The 17413-nt window shown below is 43.5% G+C and overlaps 1 protein-coding gene across 5 annotated transcripts in view; it reads left to right on the top strand.

The window, feature by feature from the left end:
- Positions 1-2494, top strand: part of TBC1D1 (TBC1 (tre-2/USP6, BUB2, cdc16) domain family, member 1) — a 249133-nt gene extending 246639 nt beyond the window's left edge. For 4 of the 5 annotated variants that reach the window (XM_011949126.1, XM_011949127.1, XM_011949125.1 and 1 more), the window contains one exon: positions 2000-2493. In XM_011949126.1, coding sequence (XP_011804516.1) covers positions 2000-2203 — 204 coding nt within the window. In that variant the 3' untranslated portion in view covers positions 2204-2493. Of the gene's footprint in view, positions 1-1999 lie in introns of all 5 variants that reach the window. The other variant, XM_011949130.1, reaches the window with a different exon arrangement.
- Positions 2495-17413: the final 14919 nt, after the last annotated feature.

Here is a 17413-nt window from a genome sequence, read left to right as displayed (position 1 = left end):
GTGATATTTGGATATAGTTTTTCCATGATCCTCTATGAAAATATGCCTCTCATATGTGAGAATCATGCCTCCTCCTTGTACACTTTTCAGACACAAGGAAAGGTGTTCAATACAGTACTGAATTTTCATATAGCTTTTCTGGGGGGACGAAACACCAAAATCAACCCATTTCCTATCTTTATTCTGTTCATAAAATTGTTAGAAATATCAAAATCCCATTTCGTTCCCTGTTAAAACACATGTGAACGTTGTCTAGACTCTGGAGAGCATATTCTGCCACCTGTTTTGTTCAGCAATATATCAGACGATTGCATAGAGGTGCCAGATGGAACCAAACAATAATACACATGGATTTGTCCTAATCCCTACAAGTCATTGACGCTCACACTGAGCCAGGTGCTGTGGGAGACAGGACCATGTGTGAAAGAGAAGACATGCTTGCTTCTATAAAAGCATCAGTGTTATTGAGGAGACCTGACGTTAATGCAGAATGGCAAATGACCATGCAAATTAATTCACTACTAACTAAGCTGCAGGTTGCACCTCGGAATGCAGAGGGGCTTCAAAGTGATGAGGGTAGGTCCTGAGCCAGGCCCTGACGGTGGGTGGATTTTGAGGATCAGAGAGTACTGCTTAAAGAGATACCTGAAGCGGGGCCACCCCCTGCCCAGTAGGCTGACAAACTAAGGCTCCTGGTCCCTTCTTTATATTTTGGGTGTTCTAGTGGCCCAGCCAGAGCTAGACTTTTAGTCATGAATTGTCTGGCACAAGTGTTGTCACATTCAAAAAAGTATTTTCTTTGAAAAATGAAAAAAAAAATATATATATATATACATATATATATATAGCATTTTTCCCACCTAAAATGGAGCATGGCAAATCTGAACTGGATTAGTAAGATACAACAAGTCACAGAGCACTCCAGGATGCAGCTGTGAGCTGGGAACGGGCCAGAAAGGCCTCAGGGACATCAGCATAAGTGTTGGAGTTTCTGCAATTTTCTTAGGGAACCCCTTAATGTCACTAGAGCTAACACACTTGTCACTTGGGAAGCAAGCCTGCCCGAGCAAATTAGACGAGGGACAGTTGCTAGAAAGATACACCTGGAGATTCTATTTAGCTAGCATTAATTATGTGCTAGGTGCTGAGGATGTAAACTGAGTCAGAGCCTCGTTCCTCCTCTGTAGGGTGGAAGAGAGGATACTGCTTATCTCTGTGACTCGTAGTGAGCAGTCAGTGAGACCAGGCACATAAACCTCTTAGCAGAACACTTGGCCTTTCTAAGGACTCCATGTGCGTTCTGGGATAAATGCCTGTGTTTCTTGACATAGTGATGTCTTGTTATTCTAGACATCACTAGCTTTACACAGTAGCGTTAGATGGCATGGACCTGAATAAATGCAACTTATGTTTTCTTGTTGGTTCCTTTTTGAGTATCACTGTGTTTGAAAAGAATTTCAGATTAAAGGATTGTTACTACTTGGGCCTTCACGAGGAAACCGTTTTGAGTTTTTGTCAGTCTGAAACCGATTTGTGGGTTTAAATATATGTGTTCATCAAAATAGGCCAGGCTCTGCTGCAGTAACAAAGTTACGTATCTCCGAGGCTTGGCACAAGGGAAGTCTTTGTGTCGCTGACGCCCACTTCAGCTTTGTGTCGCTGAAGCATTCTTTGGCCCCATCCGAGCTGTCTTTCCGGTGGTGGTGCCTGGGGGTTTGGGTTCCCTCTGTGTTGTGATCCACCATCTCTCAGCATCCGCTTCCACAGCAGCTATAGCAGGGGGCTCTCGGGGTGCCTTTAAGGGCCTGGTCCACCTACCCGCAAAGAGTGCGAATTGCCTTCCTGTGTGGCCAGAACTGATGATAAACTATGATAAACTGTTGACTCATCCCAACCGAAACTCGGCTCCAGAGTGCTCCCAAGGCTGGACTGCGAGTGCGTGCTGGATCCCTCCTGTGTTATCACTGGCAATTGTATTCTCATTTCTTTTATTCTCCAGGTGGCAAATGGTAGGATCCAAAGCCTTGAGGCCACCATTGAGAAGCTCCTGAGCAGCGAGAGCAAGCTGAAGCAGGCCATGCTTACCTTAGAGCTAGAGCGGTCTGCCCTGCTGCAGACGGTGGAAGAGCTGCGGCGTGCGAGCGCATCACCCAGCGACCTCCGAGAGCCTGAGTGCATGCAGCCCGAGCCCACGGGCGACTGACAGCTCTGCAGGAGAGATTGCAACACTATCCCACACTGTCCAGGCCTTAACTGAGAGGTTCAGAAGACGCTGGAGGGAGAGAAGGAAGCCGAAAGTGTGCTTCTCAGGGAGGAAACCGGCTTGTCAGCAAGTAGATTCTTACGAACTCCAACTTGGGATTCAGGGGACATGTCTGAGTGTTTTTGTTGTTGTTTTTAGATACTAAATCGTCCCTTCTCCAGTCCTGATTACTGTACACAGTAGCTTTAGATGGCGTGGACGTGAATAAATGCAACTTACGTTTTTTGTTGGTTCCTTTTTGAGTATCACTGTGTTTGTAAAGAGCATTCACAATACTGTGGAATTTCAAAAGCTGGAGGAGCTCGAGATCATTCCTCAGGCAGAGGCGTGGGTCCATCATTCTTCCAGGAGGGTTTGTGTGACAACTACACCCTCTGTCACTGGCAAGGTGCAGTTGGCTCTCCCCATTCTTGTTATGGAAACCTAAGATGATCATTGGGAAGAATTGAAAGTGATTTATTTAATTTGGATATCCTGATCACTGTCAAGTGAAATTGATCTCTCTGGTATTTAAGAAAGTTTGTCTTTAAAAAAATACAGAGTGTTTTCATACATTTTTGCTTATCCCATAAGTACAGTTGATCAAAGTCACAGTAGGTAAATGCTTATGGGACAGTTGACACCTTTTAGACCCTACCAGGTATTGCTAGTATGTGAGCTGCAGTTGTGGGGTCTGAGATATTTCTTTGTGGTAGTTTCATACCCATGCTATAGAGTCATGTATTTATTTTTGCCTGTTGTGTGATGTAATGCAATCATGTTCCTTTGAGTCTCCATCCCTTGGAAATCTGATTTCTTGCAGAAGGAGCAGGCACATGAAGATATTCAGGGGTGCCCCAAGAGTCTGGGATTTTCAAAAAAAAAGATCAGGCTGAAGCTGCAGTCGGATTTATGACAGCTGACAGTTTTTCAGAGGCCGCACACAGTGACTCTCCTCCCTCAGGATGACGAGGATCTGTGCCTTCAACAAGCAAAATGCTGCTCACGGTTGTCCTGCTTGCAGCCAGTCACTGTGTAAAGCCTCTGATGTGCATGTAAGAGTGGGTTGCTTTCTTACAAAGATGGGGTTCTGTGCAGTCACAGGCCGCTTCCTTGACAACATCATTTCTGATCTTCATTACTGTAACCACTTCTTCTATTCCATAGGAGTTTCTTTTGATTCTCTCAGTTGTTGTGGGGGTGTCTCTTAATCCTGGGGTAAAAGGAGAGTTTGCCATACTTAGACTCATTATGAGTCTCCCCTGCCATTTCACGAGGAGACCACAGTGCTGCCCCCAGTGCCTAAACAGGTGGCTGGCGTTCGAGACTTCCTCCTGTTCCTGGGTCAGAGGAGAGCGGTTTCCATCATAAACCAAGACAATGAGTTCAGCCTTTATCCCTAGTGGTTCCGCTACATGTAACTTAAAGGAGTGAACATTCGAGGACTTTGTTCTACATCAGATTTTACTATTTGAATGTTTACTGTTGGATTTTGGACATCTTATTACTGTTACTCAAAAACGTTGACTCTGCATCAAGTAAGAAACACGAAAGCAATAAAACAAGAAATAATTCACGCCCACATTTTTATGGTGTTTTTTTTTTTTTTAACTTTGGATTTTTGCTTTTCAGGCTGGGAGTAAAGGAATGCCTTATGATCACCTGTGGCCTATGTGTGGTCGTTACCCAACCATCAGTGAGATTATTTGAGATATTGGTGTCTGCTTCCAGTATTGTTATCTGAGTGTTAATTATGTAAGTTGTAACACCTCTACCCAGGGTGTGAGTTTAGCACTGATGAGACCAGCTCCATCAGTGGTATGTGGCAGTGAGTGCTGTTACGAGATTGTGTTGGGCAGAAAGGACTGTTGACATGAGCCTGTGGATGTAGGTTGGACAGTCTCAGCCTGTGACTTACTAGGCAAGGTGCAGAGAGGCAACTGTGTGAGGATTCTCAGAGCCAAATTTGTAAACCGTGTTTTGTGTTGTATTTCCCCCAAAAATCATTTGTGCACTTGCTGGTATCAATCTTTTGATGGCATTTATGCCTCTTAAGACATTATGAGGCCTCAAGAAGTGTCCTGTTACCTGAAACAGGATGAGACTCTCTTCAGCTTGCACACTTGGTTCCCTCTCAGGGGTGGCCTAGAGATAGAACAACAATGTCCATTTGGAGGTTTGTGTGTCTGGTTTGGTAAACGGGAGAAGAGTTGCTCCAAGTGCCATGGGATACCCAATTTTGTTACAGAATTAGATCAAACTCAACTGTGTGATGTGCTGGAGAAGTGAAGATTCAGAAGGCGTGTGAATCAGGCTAAGTCACCAGGTCGTCTTTTAGAAGCAAAGCACAAGGCCACTGCAGAAGTGGGCCTGGGCAGGTGACGTGGCGGGGGCTCTGTGACCACCTCTATGGGTCTGCAGCCAGGTATTTAGTGGTGTGCCGGGGCCACCCTAGTCAGCACTCAGGAAGAAGAGCTGGAGGTGAAGCAGAAGGGAATGAGGACAAGCTGGAACTGGCTAGGCACCTTCGTGTCTGTCTTGTTGCTACACCATATTGAACAATGGTTAACTCAGAGAAAAATGGTACTTGTTTCACTTTGGCCCTCCAGATCTCATGCCAGCATGTCTTAGAGCCAATTCTGAATTAGAACCACCAGGGAAGGGGACTCTGGAAAACACAGTTCTGGATTAACCACGTTAACATGGTATAAGCCACCATGGTTAATTTTGGAACCTACCTACTTTGAATGAGAGCATGCACGTATGAGTCCTTTTATAGAGGCCCTTCGTCTAAGTGTGTACAATTAGTGATCCATAAAGTTCGGACTCAGATTGACATTGGCATTGAGAGTCACTGATGGTGCACCATTAGAGATGACAAACTTCAGAGACCACTTCTGGCTTCTGGGACTGCCTCCCAGCTTTCATCTGCCCTGCTCTGCCAGCTGTTGGAAGAGCTGACTCTGATTACTATTTAATCCTACTAATTAAAATCCAGAAACTATGTGGGACAATAATTTATAAGCCACGTTGTCTTAAATGTAAACTCTGCTTTAAGGGTTTGACATCGCTCAAAATAATTCTAGACTGGGAAAGCTGGAAGGAGCTTCTCTTCATACTAGAAAGTCACCTCCCACCTCATTTTGTACAGGAAAATGCTTAGTGAGGTGTAGAGAGTTTCAGAATCACCTGATGGTTGGTTACAGGATCAGAGTAGATCCCTGGCCTTCTGGCTGCCTAATAGTGGGCAGCACCCAGCTTTACTTCCAGTGAGTTTTGGGAACCATTTCTGATGACATCAGTTTACAAAGCAAAGAGATGTTTGCTTCATTTTCACAAAGCTGACCTGTATTGTCAAGAGCCCAAATCAGTTTCTCTCCTGAAATGCCTCCGGCAGCTTTAATTGATAGGGAGTTAAAACTGGGAGGCTCTCCAGTGAGTGACCCCTGTGTGTGGACCCAGAGGCGGAGAAATTCTATTGCAACAGGATTTGACATGATTAGATATAATGTTTGTTCTTGACAACTATTTCCTTTCCACCTTTGGACTTTTGAAAACCTTTGCATTGTAATGTTTTTAGAAGAAACAAATCAACACAGAATTACCTTTGGTTTTATAAAAGAGAAACTCCATTATATAAACTATTTTGCTGCCATCTCTAGAAATGATTAAAATGATCAGGGAAATTCAAGAGTTATATGGTATGGAGCAGCCACAACAGTTATTTGGATAATTTGAAACTGATAAAATATTTAAAAGAATGTTCTTAGTATTTAGGCTTCATAGATATCTCTCTTAATATCTGTAAAAATAACCATACAACTGTCTTGGTTGTAAACCTTAGTAGTAAAGTGTTTAGATTTCTACCACGAGATGTATGTTTATTAATAAATTTTGTGCATGACTAAATTGTATTCTAGAAGTTTTGAATGAGGTTAAAATACAATGTTTAAAAATATTAATGATAAAATTCCTATTCATTATTTTTAAGAATAATGAGCCTTTCACTACTGTAGATGCTTTAAAACTGTGATTAGTAATTCACATGTCAGTTACAAGTTCAGCTTAGTTTTATGGTTGATTTTAATGCACTGACTTCCAAAATTTAGTAACTCTAAATGGAAGAAGAACACAACTAGTCACATTAAGTCGTAATTGCTTATTCTTCATTTTTCTTCATCAGTTATGCAAAGGTTTTTATGGAAATCTGAGTAATGAATTTCCATCTTCTTTCATGGCAGATGACACAAATATATAAAAGGTTTTATACTTTTTGACCAAAGACTTTAAAACACTGAAACTCTTCATTTGGAAAGTTTTGAACAAATTATAAAAGCAGTTTCCAGGATTGTTTGAGTAACACCCTCACATGATTTTTGGCCAAAACATGACCTAACCCATAGAAATACTTCCAAACCCTTTTCTGAAAAGCACTCTAGCACTTCCTCCATCGTCTTTTCCTGGGCCCACCCCACTTGGAGCCTCTGCTCTGAATAATCATGGTAGGGACAGAGGTAGCAAGTTCTAGTCTAAGGCCTTTGGCCACACGGCTACCTGCCCACCTGCATGGTCCTATTGTAGACAACCATCTCACGCCCAGCCCTTCCCTGCAGTGCCACCGAAGACTCATGGTTCTGAGCCTGCAAAGTGCTTGGCTGAGAAGACGGAGAGGAACTGAACAGTGTGTGTGAAGAATGGAGGCTGTGAATCACTCCTTGTGAATCATGGCATTTTATTACTGCAGTGTCCTTTCCTTAGACCCACTGAAGACAGCCTGGACAACCTGGCATGGCCAAGGGGTGGGGGGGACAGCTTTGTTACATCCTTTTTCCCAGTTATTTGCCTGCTTTCCTCACTCTTCTGACTACATCTTCCTGCCCTTGTTTTTCTTATTCCATATTTGGATCAATATTGACCAATTTGGGGTGTCTCCTTTCTGCTCTTCCAGAAATCTTTTCTTTCTAAACCCTGTAACCATGTTTCTAATCTCTTCCAACTGTTGGAAGAGGTGACTCTGATTACTGTTAAACTTGGGCTTTGGCTCTCAGCACCCTACAGGGTGACCTCCTGAGGTGCCATCTTGGGGAAACTGCAGATGGTGAAGTAGCACATTAGGGAGATGGAGGCAAGTTTGCATGCGGGTCTGCTTAATGATACCGAATGCCTATCTCTGCTTGGTACTTCTTACCAAGGAGGGCATAATCTGTTTACTTTCCTTTCTTTGAAATAAGTGACTCAAATTTACTCCTAAATTTCATATGCTCGAGTCATCTAAATGGGTTGGTTATTAGAAAGGATATTAGCTTTTTCACTCTGGGTCTGTCTCTCTTCACTATAGCCGCACTGTCTTTGCACAGTATGGTTTCACCTGCCTGCCTCTCCATATCCAGCTCAGCGAGCATGACATCTCCCCTGCTTTCACTCTCCAGCCCTCAACTATGTACCAAGCCTTGTTCTAGGTCCTGAGACGACAAGGTAAGTATCTGCCATCGTTGCGCTTTTATTCTAGTGAGGGAGATAGGTAATTGGAATAAGTAAACAAAAAATCAATCATGAGGTGGGGGCTGTCTACCTAAAATGTTCAGCGAAGACTCAGCTGAGGAGCTGGTATTCAAGTGAGACTGGGAAGGAACCAGCTAACAGAGGAGTTGGGTGAGAGTGTTCTGGGTGACTTAATATTAGAAGGTGGAAGAGTCCCTTCCAAATGACAAATGATTCTATCCTAGCTTTGAGTCTTGAGCCAAGACCTTAAAAAAAACCCAAACCCACTGCTGTGGTCTGAATGTTGATGTTGCCCCATCCCCCCTCAATTCGTGTGTTCAAATATAATATCCAATGTGACGGAATGAAGAGGCAAGGCATTTGGGAGATGAGTAAGTCATGAGGGCTCTACGCTCATGAATGGGATCAGTGCACTTAGAAGCTGGAGGGAGCTACCTTGCCCTTCTACCATGTGAAGACATGGCAAGAAGGTGCCATCCTTCTATGAGGAACAGTCCCTCACCAGACACCACATCTGCTGGTGCCTCGATTTTAGACTTCCCAGCTTCCAGAACTGTTGTTTATAAATTATCCCGTCTGAGTAGCCCAAACAAACTAACCCACTTAGCACCCACTTAACGCCATATGTCTTTCAGATGGCAAGAAAATACCAATATTTTCAAGATAAATATTCCATTACTGTATAGTCCAATAAGTATAAATGACAAATTCTTGGCTTGATCCACTGACAGTTTTAATGGACACAAGGGAATCTGCTATTCTTAACTTAGCATTAAACTGCAAGGAAGAATGAGTTGGTGAAATGGACATTGTGGTGGGCACCCAGCAGGGAGTGACCTTGTTATCTCAGTTTATGATGATGTCCCCTGCAGATCTGACAGCCAGTGGACACAGCCCTGTCAACTTCCTGCTGTTATCATCTGCAAAGGGAAACTGGGCATTAGGAAGACATTCCTTAAAGTTGAGGAAAAAATTAGGTGTGATTTCATGGCATAAGAGCCTAAAAGAGACTTTGTGAAATTCTACAAAAGTAAATCCTGACTGTTCAAATTGCATTCCAGGGTACTGAGAAAATCTGAGCAAAAGAAAAAAAAAATTGCTCAACTGCTATTGCTGTTTTTTTGGAATGAGGTGACAATGGTGGAAAGAGGCACTGGAAATGGGAAGACAGAGATCTTTGAAGAATTACAGAGCCAGCCAAACTTCCCAGTTTATTTAATGAGGTAGGAAGTGGATGACATAAGTTATGGTTCGTTGAGTCCAATGAAACGCTTGTCTGCATTGATCATGAGGATATCCTTGCAGTCCTCCCTTTAATGCTCAGTGCCTTCTTTAAGAAAGCCCCAGAACTTTTCAGGTATTTCTCCCAAATAATGTTTGTTTTTAATCTGATGTCAACTGTGTAATTGAACATGTGACCCTATTTTAACTTAACATTTCCAGAACACTCAAAACCAAATTGGTGCCCCTCCCATTAGCAAATGTGCAGGCATTTGGTTCTGACTCATTTTGACCCTCTCCGATTCTACTTCATTCCAGTTATTTCATGCTTTCTTAAATCTTTAATATCCTTGTAAATCACTGTAAAATATTTGAGGAACAAGATGGAGCCAGGTAAATATAAACAGAAGCAACATCTCATGGCTAAAAGCACAGGCCCTGGAGTCAGCTGGAATCTGACCCTGATTTCTTGTCTGTAAAATGGAAATAACAGCTATTTCATAGGATTATTGTGCTAATATTTATGACAGGCACTGAGTGCTGTGGCGGACACCAAGTTAACAAGCAATAAATGTTATCATTACTTATGATGACTTGAACTAAATCAGTTATGTGAGCTTGAGACTGGCCCCAGGCAAAATTCCTCAACAGTGCAAACATTTAAAATAGGTGATTCCTCAAGATCATGTCATGCTAGCCCAATGTAATTTTATGTTTCTGAAAGTACAGTGACCATATAGAAGATGGGAAGCTGTAGGAAAATATACCTTGATGTCAGCAAAGCTTTTGACCATCTCTCACAATACCTTAAATAAAGGCTTATTAAAACTTAAAGGAGTTAAAGTGATATGAGCAGTAGGAGAGTTCGATTGTGTTGATTTAATAAAACCAGAAAGACCTCTAGGTGGTGGTTCTCAGCCCTGGTTGCACAATAGAATCAACCAGAGAGATTTTTTAAAGTACCAGGGCCCAAGGGTACTCCAGGCTAACACACTCACATACTGTGGGGGAGGGCCTGGGTGGTTTTTTGTTTTTAAGTTCCCCAGTGAATTTAAAGTTTAGGATTGAAAAATGCTGTGATGGATAGTGGATTGTGGTGAGCCTAAAAAGGAGGGGTCTCACTAACTGAGGTTTTTGCCTTAGCCAGCCGGGTGCACATGTGTATCATGAGATCTGTATGAGGCCCTAGGGACTATGCTCTTGGATGCTTGGATGCCACTGACTAAATGCAATGAATGACAGACAGGACCTTGATTGATGTTGACAAGCTGGCCAGATGACCTGATTCAAGCAAGATGCACTTTTAAATGTCAGGTTCTAAATGTATCTATAGGGCAGTGGGTCTCAGGGTGTAGGCCCTAGACCAATAGTCTCAGCATCTTCTGAAACTTGTTAGAATTGTATTAATGGGCTCTACCAACCTACTAATTCAAAAACTCCGGAGGGTGGAGTCAACAGTCTTTTTTTCACAAGCTCTCCATGGGATTCTGGTGTGTGCTAAAGTTTAAGAACCACTCACATAGAAAGGAGAATCCCACTGGACAAGTACGGAATCCAAGACATCTCATTAGCAACAGTGGTAACTGAAGAGAGAGTCTGTTTATTCTTGTTCTGTAGTTCTGCTTTATTCTCACTTTCCCATTGCGATGAAGACCTCATACTTGGCAGATCACGTCACTTGCTTATCTCTGTGTTCCACAGTCATCGTATAAAATTGTTTACTGAAAATCTGAGTAATTCCAGAGACTCTTAAATAGTGAGAAATGTTGAGTTTAGAGTATAATGACACAATAATAAGAACAGCAGTTGCCATATGCCAGGCACCGTTATGAGCCCCTTAGACAAATATTAACTCATTGAATGAGGAAAGACATGGTCATGGTTATTCGTTGGGTAGCAAGTGTTGATGTGTGGGCTCATTTAGCTTCCAATGCTTTTGATAGGTCACTAGGAGTTCTGTGTGTCTGAGAATCTTTTTGATAAGTAGTGAAATATTAACTAGTAAATACTAAAAATGAATGATCCCTTAGTTGCTCTGCCCTCCCAGTATCCCCCAACCCCAAAAAAGGCAGTTGAGAGGAGGAAGAAAAATCTGCCTCCACACATGGAGGGAACAAGAGAAGATAAAGAAGTTAGGAGAGACTGTGCCAGGAGAGCTCACCCAGGTCCAGGGCGTGGGACAGGCATGTACCCATCTAAGGACACACGTGGGAAATGAGGTACCCAGGGTGGTAGAGCACAGATACTCCCCCCTCCTCCAGCTCCTGGGGAACTTGCAGGTCATTCATCTACAAAGCAAGGCATAAACCGGAGAGATGAAGACAACTTATGGGGTTTAAGAATGAGTTGCTTGGGGACCAGTCAAAAGTTGTCTGAAAGAGCTGTCATGACTTAAGGCACCTTTCCCAGCTGAATGTGGGAAGGGCAGTCTGACTACTGCAAAATACCTAGCCTAGATTTTTCTGTGGTTCTGGCCAGCCTTAGCCCTCCCTGTTTCCTAGACTGGGGAGGTTCTGAGGCACACCATTTCAAGGATTTTGCTCCCCTGAGAGATTGAAAATATGTTAGCATGTGTTAAGGATGCCAAGAAATCCTACAGTTAAAAAAAAAAAAAAAAAAATGAAAGCCAACAACCTAGTTTCCACCTTTTCAATATGTGGTCTTTCTAAAATATTTCTTTCCTTGGTATGTTGCATGTGCTAAAAACTTGCGCACACAACAGAAACATACAAAACAAAGTTTTCCAAAGTCCCCTCAACCTATATCCTACTTCCCAAAACTAATCACTTAGCAGTTTCTTATCTCTTCCTCCAAAAACTGATAGGCATACTACAGGATGAATTGATATGCATATTACAGGATGTATGTGTGTGTGTTTATACAGATTTTTTTTTCACATAAATGATAACACTATACACACTAATTGGTTACCTTGCTCTTTAAAAAATATCTTGGGAATATTTTCATGTCAGTACATGTAGACAATGATAGAAATAATAGTTCACACTCATAAAGAGATAACTAATGAATGAGCCAAGTACTGATGAATACTGTGTATGTTTGTTTCATTTAATCCTCAAAACTATAGGACAGGTACCATTATTCCTAATTTATAGTTGGGGAAGCCATCTAAAGAGGTCATGCCTACTGCCCAAGGTCACCAAGTCCTATTAGTTCAGACTCAAGAGCCCATACTCTTGACCACTGCACTATACAAATCCACTCCACTCTTTTTTTTTTTTTTTTTTTTGAGATAGAGTCTCACTCTGTCACCAGGCTGGAGTGTAGTAGCATGATCTTGGCTCACTGCAACCTCCACCTCCTGGGTTCAAGCGATTCTCCTGCCTCAGCCTCCCGAGTAGCTGGGACAGGCCCGCGCCACCATGCCCAGCTAATTTTTGTATTTTTAGTAGAGACAGGGTCTCACCATATTGGCCAGGATGGTCTCGATCTCTTGACCTCATGAACTGCCCTCCTCGACCTCCCAAAGTGCTGGGATTACAGACGTGAGCCACCGTGCTCAACCCACTCACTCTTTTTAACAACTGAATATAATATTTCTGTGCTTGGATGCACTACAACATATTGAACCAGGTTCACATTGATGGACATTTGAGTTTATCTCCCTTGAGCATATTTGCACATAATACCTTTATGAATCTGTAAATGTATCTGAAAGATAAATTCAGTGAATCACAGCAGCAAAGCGCACAAACTGAAGTCCTGATCCCCATCCCCTCAGATCAACCCTGTTCCCCACAGATCTCCATGTTGGTCAATGGCACTGTCATTCACTCAGATGCTTAGTTGACCCCTTTTTCTCATATCCTACATCTAGTCCATCAAACACATCCTTTCTACATCCACTCAGTCTGTTCTTCACACAGCATCCAGAGTGGATCTTTCAAAACAAATCATGTCACTACCCTGCTTTAACCAAACTCTAGTGGTGGTTTCCCATCACATTAAAACAAAGTCTTAAGTACTTATGAGGCCCTGAAAGGCTGGTAGTTGTTGGGATGCGGTTTAAGCTTCTGCACAGCCACTCAAAATAGAGTTGCTCAAACAAAATGCAATTTCTCTATCCTTTACTAGCAGTGCAGAGGGCAGGTGGGCCATTTGGAACGGAGAGCGGTTCTGTTCTACAAGGCCAACTGAAGACCCAGGTTCCTTCTGTCTTGTTGCTCCTCCAACCTCCAGGGCAGTAGTTCTCAACTAGGGGTAATTTTGTCTCCTGGGGTACATTTGACAATGTTTGGAGACATTTTTGGTTTTAACAACTGGGGAACGAGGAAGGGTGTGTGTTAGTGTCATCTAGTGGGTAGAGGCCAGAGATGGCTGCTAAACATCCTACAATACTTTGAACAGCCCCCATAACAAGGAATCATGGGTCCAAAATGTCAGTATTGCTGATGTTGAGCAACCCTGCTCTCAGGCAGTGGTTTTGAAGCTTGAATCCCTTGGAAGGTTTCTTAAAATACAGATGGCTGGGCCCCACCCCCAAGGTTTCTGATTCAGTAGTTCTGGAGGGGGGCCTGAAAATTTGCATTTTGGTAAGTTTCCAGAAGATGCTGAGTATGCAGGTCTAGGTACCATACTTTCTCTAAGAAACTCTGCCCTGGAAACTTGGCCTTGTCCACAGGGAAGAAATAGGTTCACCAGCACCAGCTCTTTGCTCTGCCTGTGAGAAAGGATAAAAGAGAGGGGAACATTGCCCATTGCCCATTTTATAAATACAGAACCAAGAAGTAGCAGAAACCATTTCCATCCATGGTCCATTAGCATGAACTTACTGATGGAGCCACACCCAGTGACACAAGAGGCTGGGAGATGGGGTCTCAATGTGAGCCCCCACAAAGATGGGGGCGGGTTTTGGTGGGGTGTGGTGGCTCATGCCTGTAATCCCAGCACTTTGGAAGGCTGAGGCTGGTGGATCACCTGAGGTCAGGAGTTCGAGACCAGCCTGGCCAACATGGTGAAACCCTGTCTCTACGAACAATACAAAAATTAGGCATGGTGGTGGGTGCCTGTAGTCCCAGCTACTTGGGAGGCGGAGGCAGGAGAATCACTTGAACCTGGGAGGCAGAGGTTGCAGTGAGCCAAGATCGCACCATTGCACTCTATTGCCAGCCTGGACAACAGGGCGAGACTCCATCTCAGAAAAAACAAACCAAAAAAAAAAAAAAAAGATGAGGGGATTTTATTACAAAGGGAAGAAGGGAACGTGGATATCAGAGACAGTTCACAGTCTCTGCTGAAAGGCTCTGCAGGATCTGCCCCCACCCCTCCTTGCTCTCAGACCTTGCTTCCTACCTCTCCTCCTCACTTACTGCAACTCTCTGGCCTCTGCTCTGCTGACAACGCACATACTCCCTCTCAGGGCATCTGCACTCATTGCTCCGTCTGCTTTGGAAGCTCCCATCCCGGTCAGCCATTTGGTTTGTTTCCTCACTTCACTGTGGTCTCCCTATGTCTAATAGGCAGCCCCTGCCCCCTCTGCCCTGTACTCTCTATCCGGCCCTGTCCATACTAATTACTGCTCTCTGACAGTAGAGTCCATGTTTGGTTGCTTGTCTGTCTGTCCCTCTGCCACAGGAAAGTAAGATTTGTGAGGAAAAGGTCTTACTTCCTCACTGTTGTTATATCTTGGGCAACACTTGGACATGAGGCAATCAGATATTCACTAAACAAATGAAAGTGCATCTTTCATTTTTGACAGACGCTGCCAGATTGCCCTTCGAATAGATTGGTGCTTAGAATGTAAATCCATGGGCCTGCTCAACCCTCATTAATATGGAATATTTTCTTTGAGCTTCTTGTGCCCAGTGTGGTTGCAAATAGGCCTTATGGGCCCGGAACATTCATCACTTGCCTCTGCCTTGTTGGGGTGGCCTCATCTCCCCAGGTTCCTTGGAGCTGCACTTCCCAGCTGGGATGTGAGCCAGAGGAAACAAGGGGGGCTGGCTGCAAATCCCCCACCTCTCAGAGGAGTGTGTGATGGTCACACCCATTTAACATGATAGCCCAATCAAGGGAGAAGCCATAGATTCATCTGATTTAGCCCCACCAGAAAAAAATCATATCCTTATCTAAACTATCTTGACTTACAAGATTCTTAATGGCTCAAAAGTGCTTTATCAGCTCAAGCTGATCTAAGAAAATAAACATTTCATAATTGTGATAATACAAGTGGCTCCAGACGAACGAACAGCTCAATCCTGATGGATGGTTCTTATAAATAAACCAGGCAATCACACACTGCAAAAATAACTAGAATTTCTATGACTTCACGGGGAGCCAAATGGAAATGCCCTTGCCAAGTGAATGCTAAAGTCATCCCATAGTCAAAATGTGGTCAGGCGCTAAGCGTGAGCCAAAACATTTTGCTCCAGCTAGAGCCATTCCTCAAGTGGAACCCAGTTAACTTGGGCCCTCAAATTGAATTGTTATGCTTTGATTTTTAGGGAAAGGGAACACACTATAACAAAATATTGCACATAGAAAGGGTCTGATTAAAACCAAACAGAAACAAGATACCAGTGACCAGCAGCAGGCTGGAAATCGGGTTTGACTCAGTGGCTTACATGTTGCATGTCTACAGACTACGTCATCTGGACTCATAGCGTCCTGCAGCCCGGCAGGGTCCTGGATGATTAAAAGCAGGCCCAGGCATTGGTCCATGAGACAGAGATTTTCAGCATCACTGGTGAAAATAAAAATAGTTTCCTGTTAACCAGAAAAGGTCAGCTATCAGAAGACCCTCATTTCCTTAGCATTTTAATTTTTGACATTTTATGGTGATAAGAAGAAACAAATTATTTTTCAAGGCAGTGCATTCTAACAATTTCTCTGGAAAATTATATCTTCTGAGGCCAGGCATCCATGTGGTCTTTTTTTGGTGGACATAATAGTAGCCAAGACAAAACCAGGGAGGCCCAGCTTTGCCTGATGGCTCAATTCTGAGACAACTGGTACCTCCCTGAGAACAGGGCTTCGCTCAAGACAGGTTGGCCAGGCTTATTTGGTTCAGGCTATCTCCATACATTCCCCTGGTGCAAATGTCATGATTTCTCCTATTGCCCAGACTCTAAATCCTCTTGGTAACTAGCTTGGTGATTGTATTATTCCTTTTTCACGCTGCTATAAAGATACTACCTGAGACTGGGTAATTTATAAAGGAAAGAGGTTTTATTGACTCACAGCTCTACATGACTGGGGAGGCCTCATGAAACTTACAATCGTGGCAGAAGGTGAAGGAGAAGCAAAGGCACTTCTTACATGGTGGCAGGTGACACAGCAAGTATGAGCAAAAAACTGCCTTATAAAGCAATCAGGTCTCCAGAGAACTCACTCACTACCACAAGAACAGCATCAGGGGAAAAGCCCCCATGATTCAATCACTTCCCCTTAGGTCTCTCCCTAGACATGTGGGGATTATGGGGATTACAGTTCAAAATGAGATTTGGGTGGGGACACAGCCAAACCGTATCAGTGGTCTGTGCATTATTGGCAGTCAACAGGGAGGAGTGAACACCTGGGAAAGGTAGCCAATTCCAGGCTTGGGAAGGCTCCAAAACTGTTCCAGAAATGGAACCAGCCACCCTGGCAAGGTGGCGACATGCAAGAAACCATAGGACACCTCCCTGGCTTCAGGACTGGTAGGTACCAGCCACAAAGTCACATCTTGGCCCTTTCCAGGGTTTTCCAGAAAGTTCTAGCATTCTATGCACAAGGCAGGAATCATAATCCTGTGGTTTAGTGGGGCTGAGTGCGGCTGCTACCACAAACACCTCATTAGTCAGGAAGTGCCTCCGTATTCACTGGTAGGATCAGAATTGAACTCAAAGCACCAAAAGAAAATATTTTTTGTGTAATAAGTTTGGAAACTATTTCTCATATGCAGAGGTCCACCAAGCATTCAAAGGCCACAAACCCAAAAATACTACAGACACTTTGGAAGCCTAGGAAGCTTTCCCAGTTCGTGAGACTGCATGACAAGGCTGCCAGGGTTCCTACAGCTGGTGGCCCCGAGAGTCTCCCCTTTTATTATTAGTTTTTTCTGTTTCTTACCCCATCAGATCCCTTTCCCTGGGAGGCTCCTTTCAAAAGCTTCACTACATCTGTGAGAGCTTGGAGGGAAGTGAAGACATCAACCTTCTCTGACAGAGAGGTTTCAAAGCAGAGCTGTCAGTGTTCCAGTGTCCTGCAGTTCTTTGCAGGTAAATGCTTCTTGTGTTTTATTCGCAGTAGCCAAAATGCATCCCCACCCCAAGACTAACATGCAAACATGAAGGGACTGCCTAGAAGACCAGAGAGAAGTGCAGTGGTTTGAGCCTGGATTCCACTTGTGTTAGTCTGCTCTTGCATTGCTATAACAAAATACTTTTAAACTAGATAATTTATCAACTCAAGAGGTTTAATTGGCTCACAGTTCTGCAGGCTGTACAA

Source organism: Colobus angolensis, unplaced genomic scaffold, assembly GCF_000951035.1.
Source record: "Colobus angolensis palliatus isolate OR3802 unplaced genomic scaffold, Cang.pa_1.0 Scaffold29, whole genome shotgun sequence".
NCBI classification, from domain to species: Eukaryota; Metazoa; Chordata; class Mammalia; order Primates; family Cercopithecidae; genus Colobus; species Colobus angolensis.
Note: the sequence above shows the minus strand (reverse complement) of the source record. Positions and strands in the feature narration are given on the sequence as shown.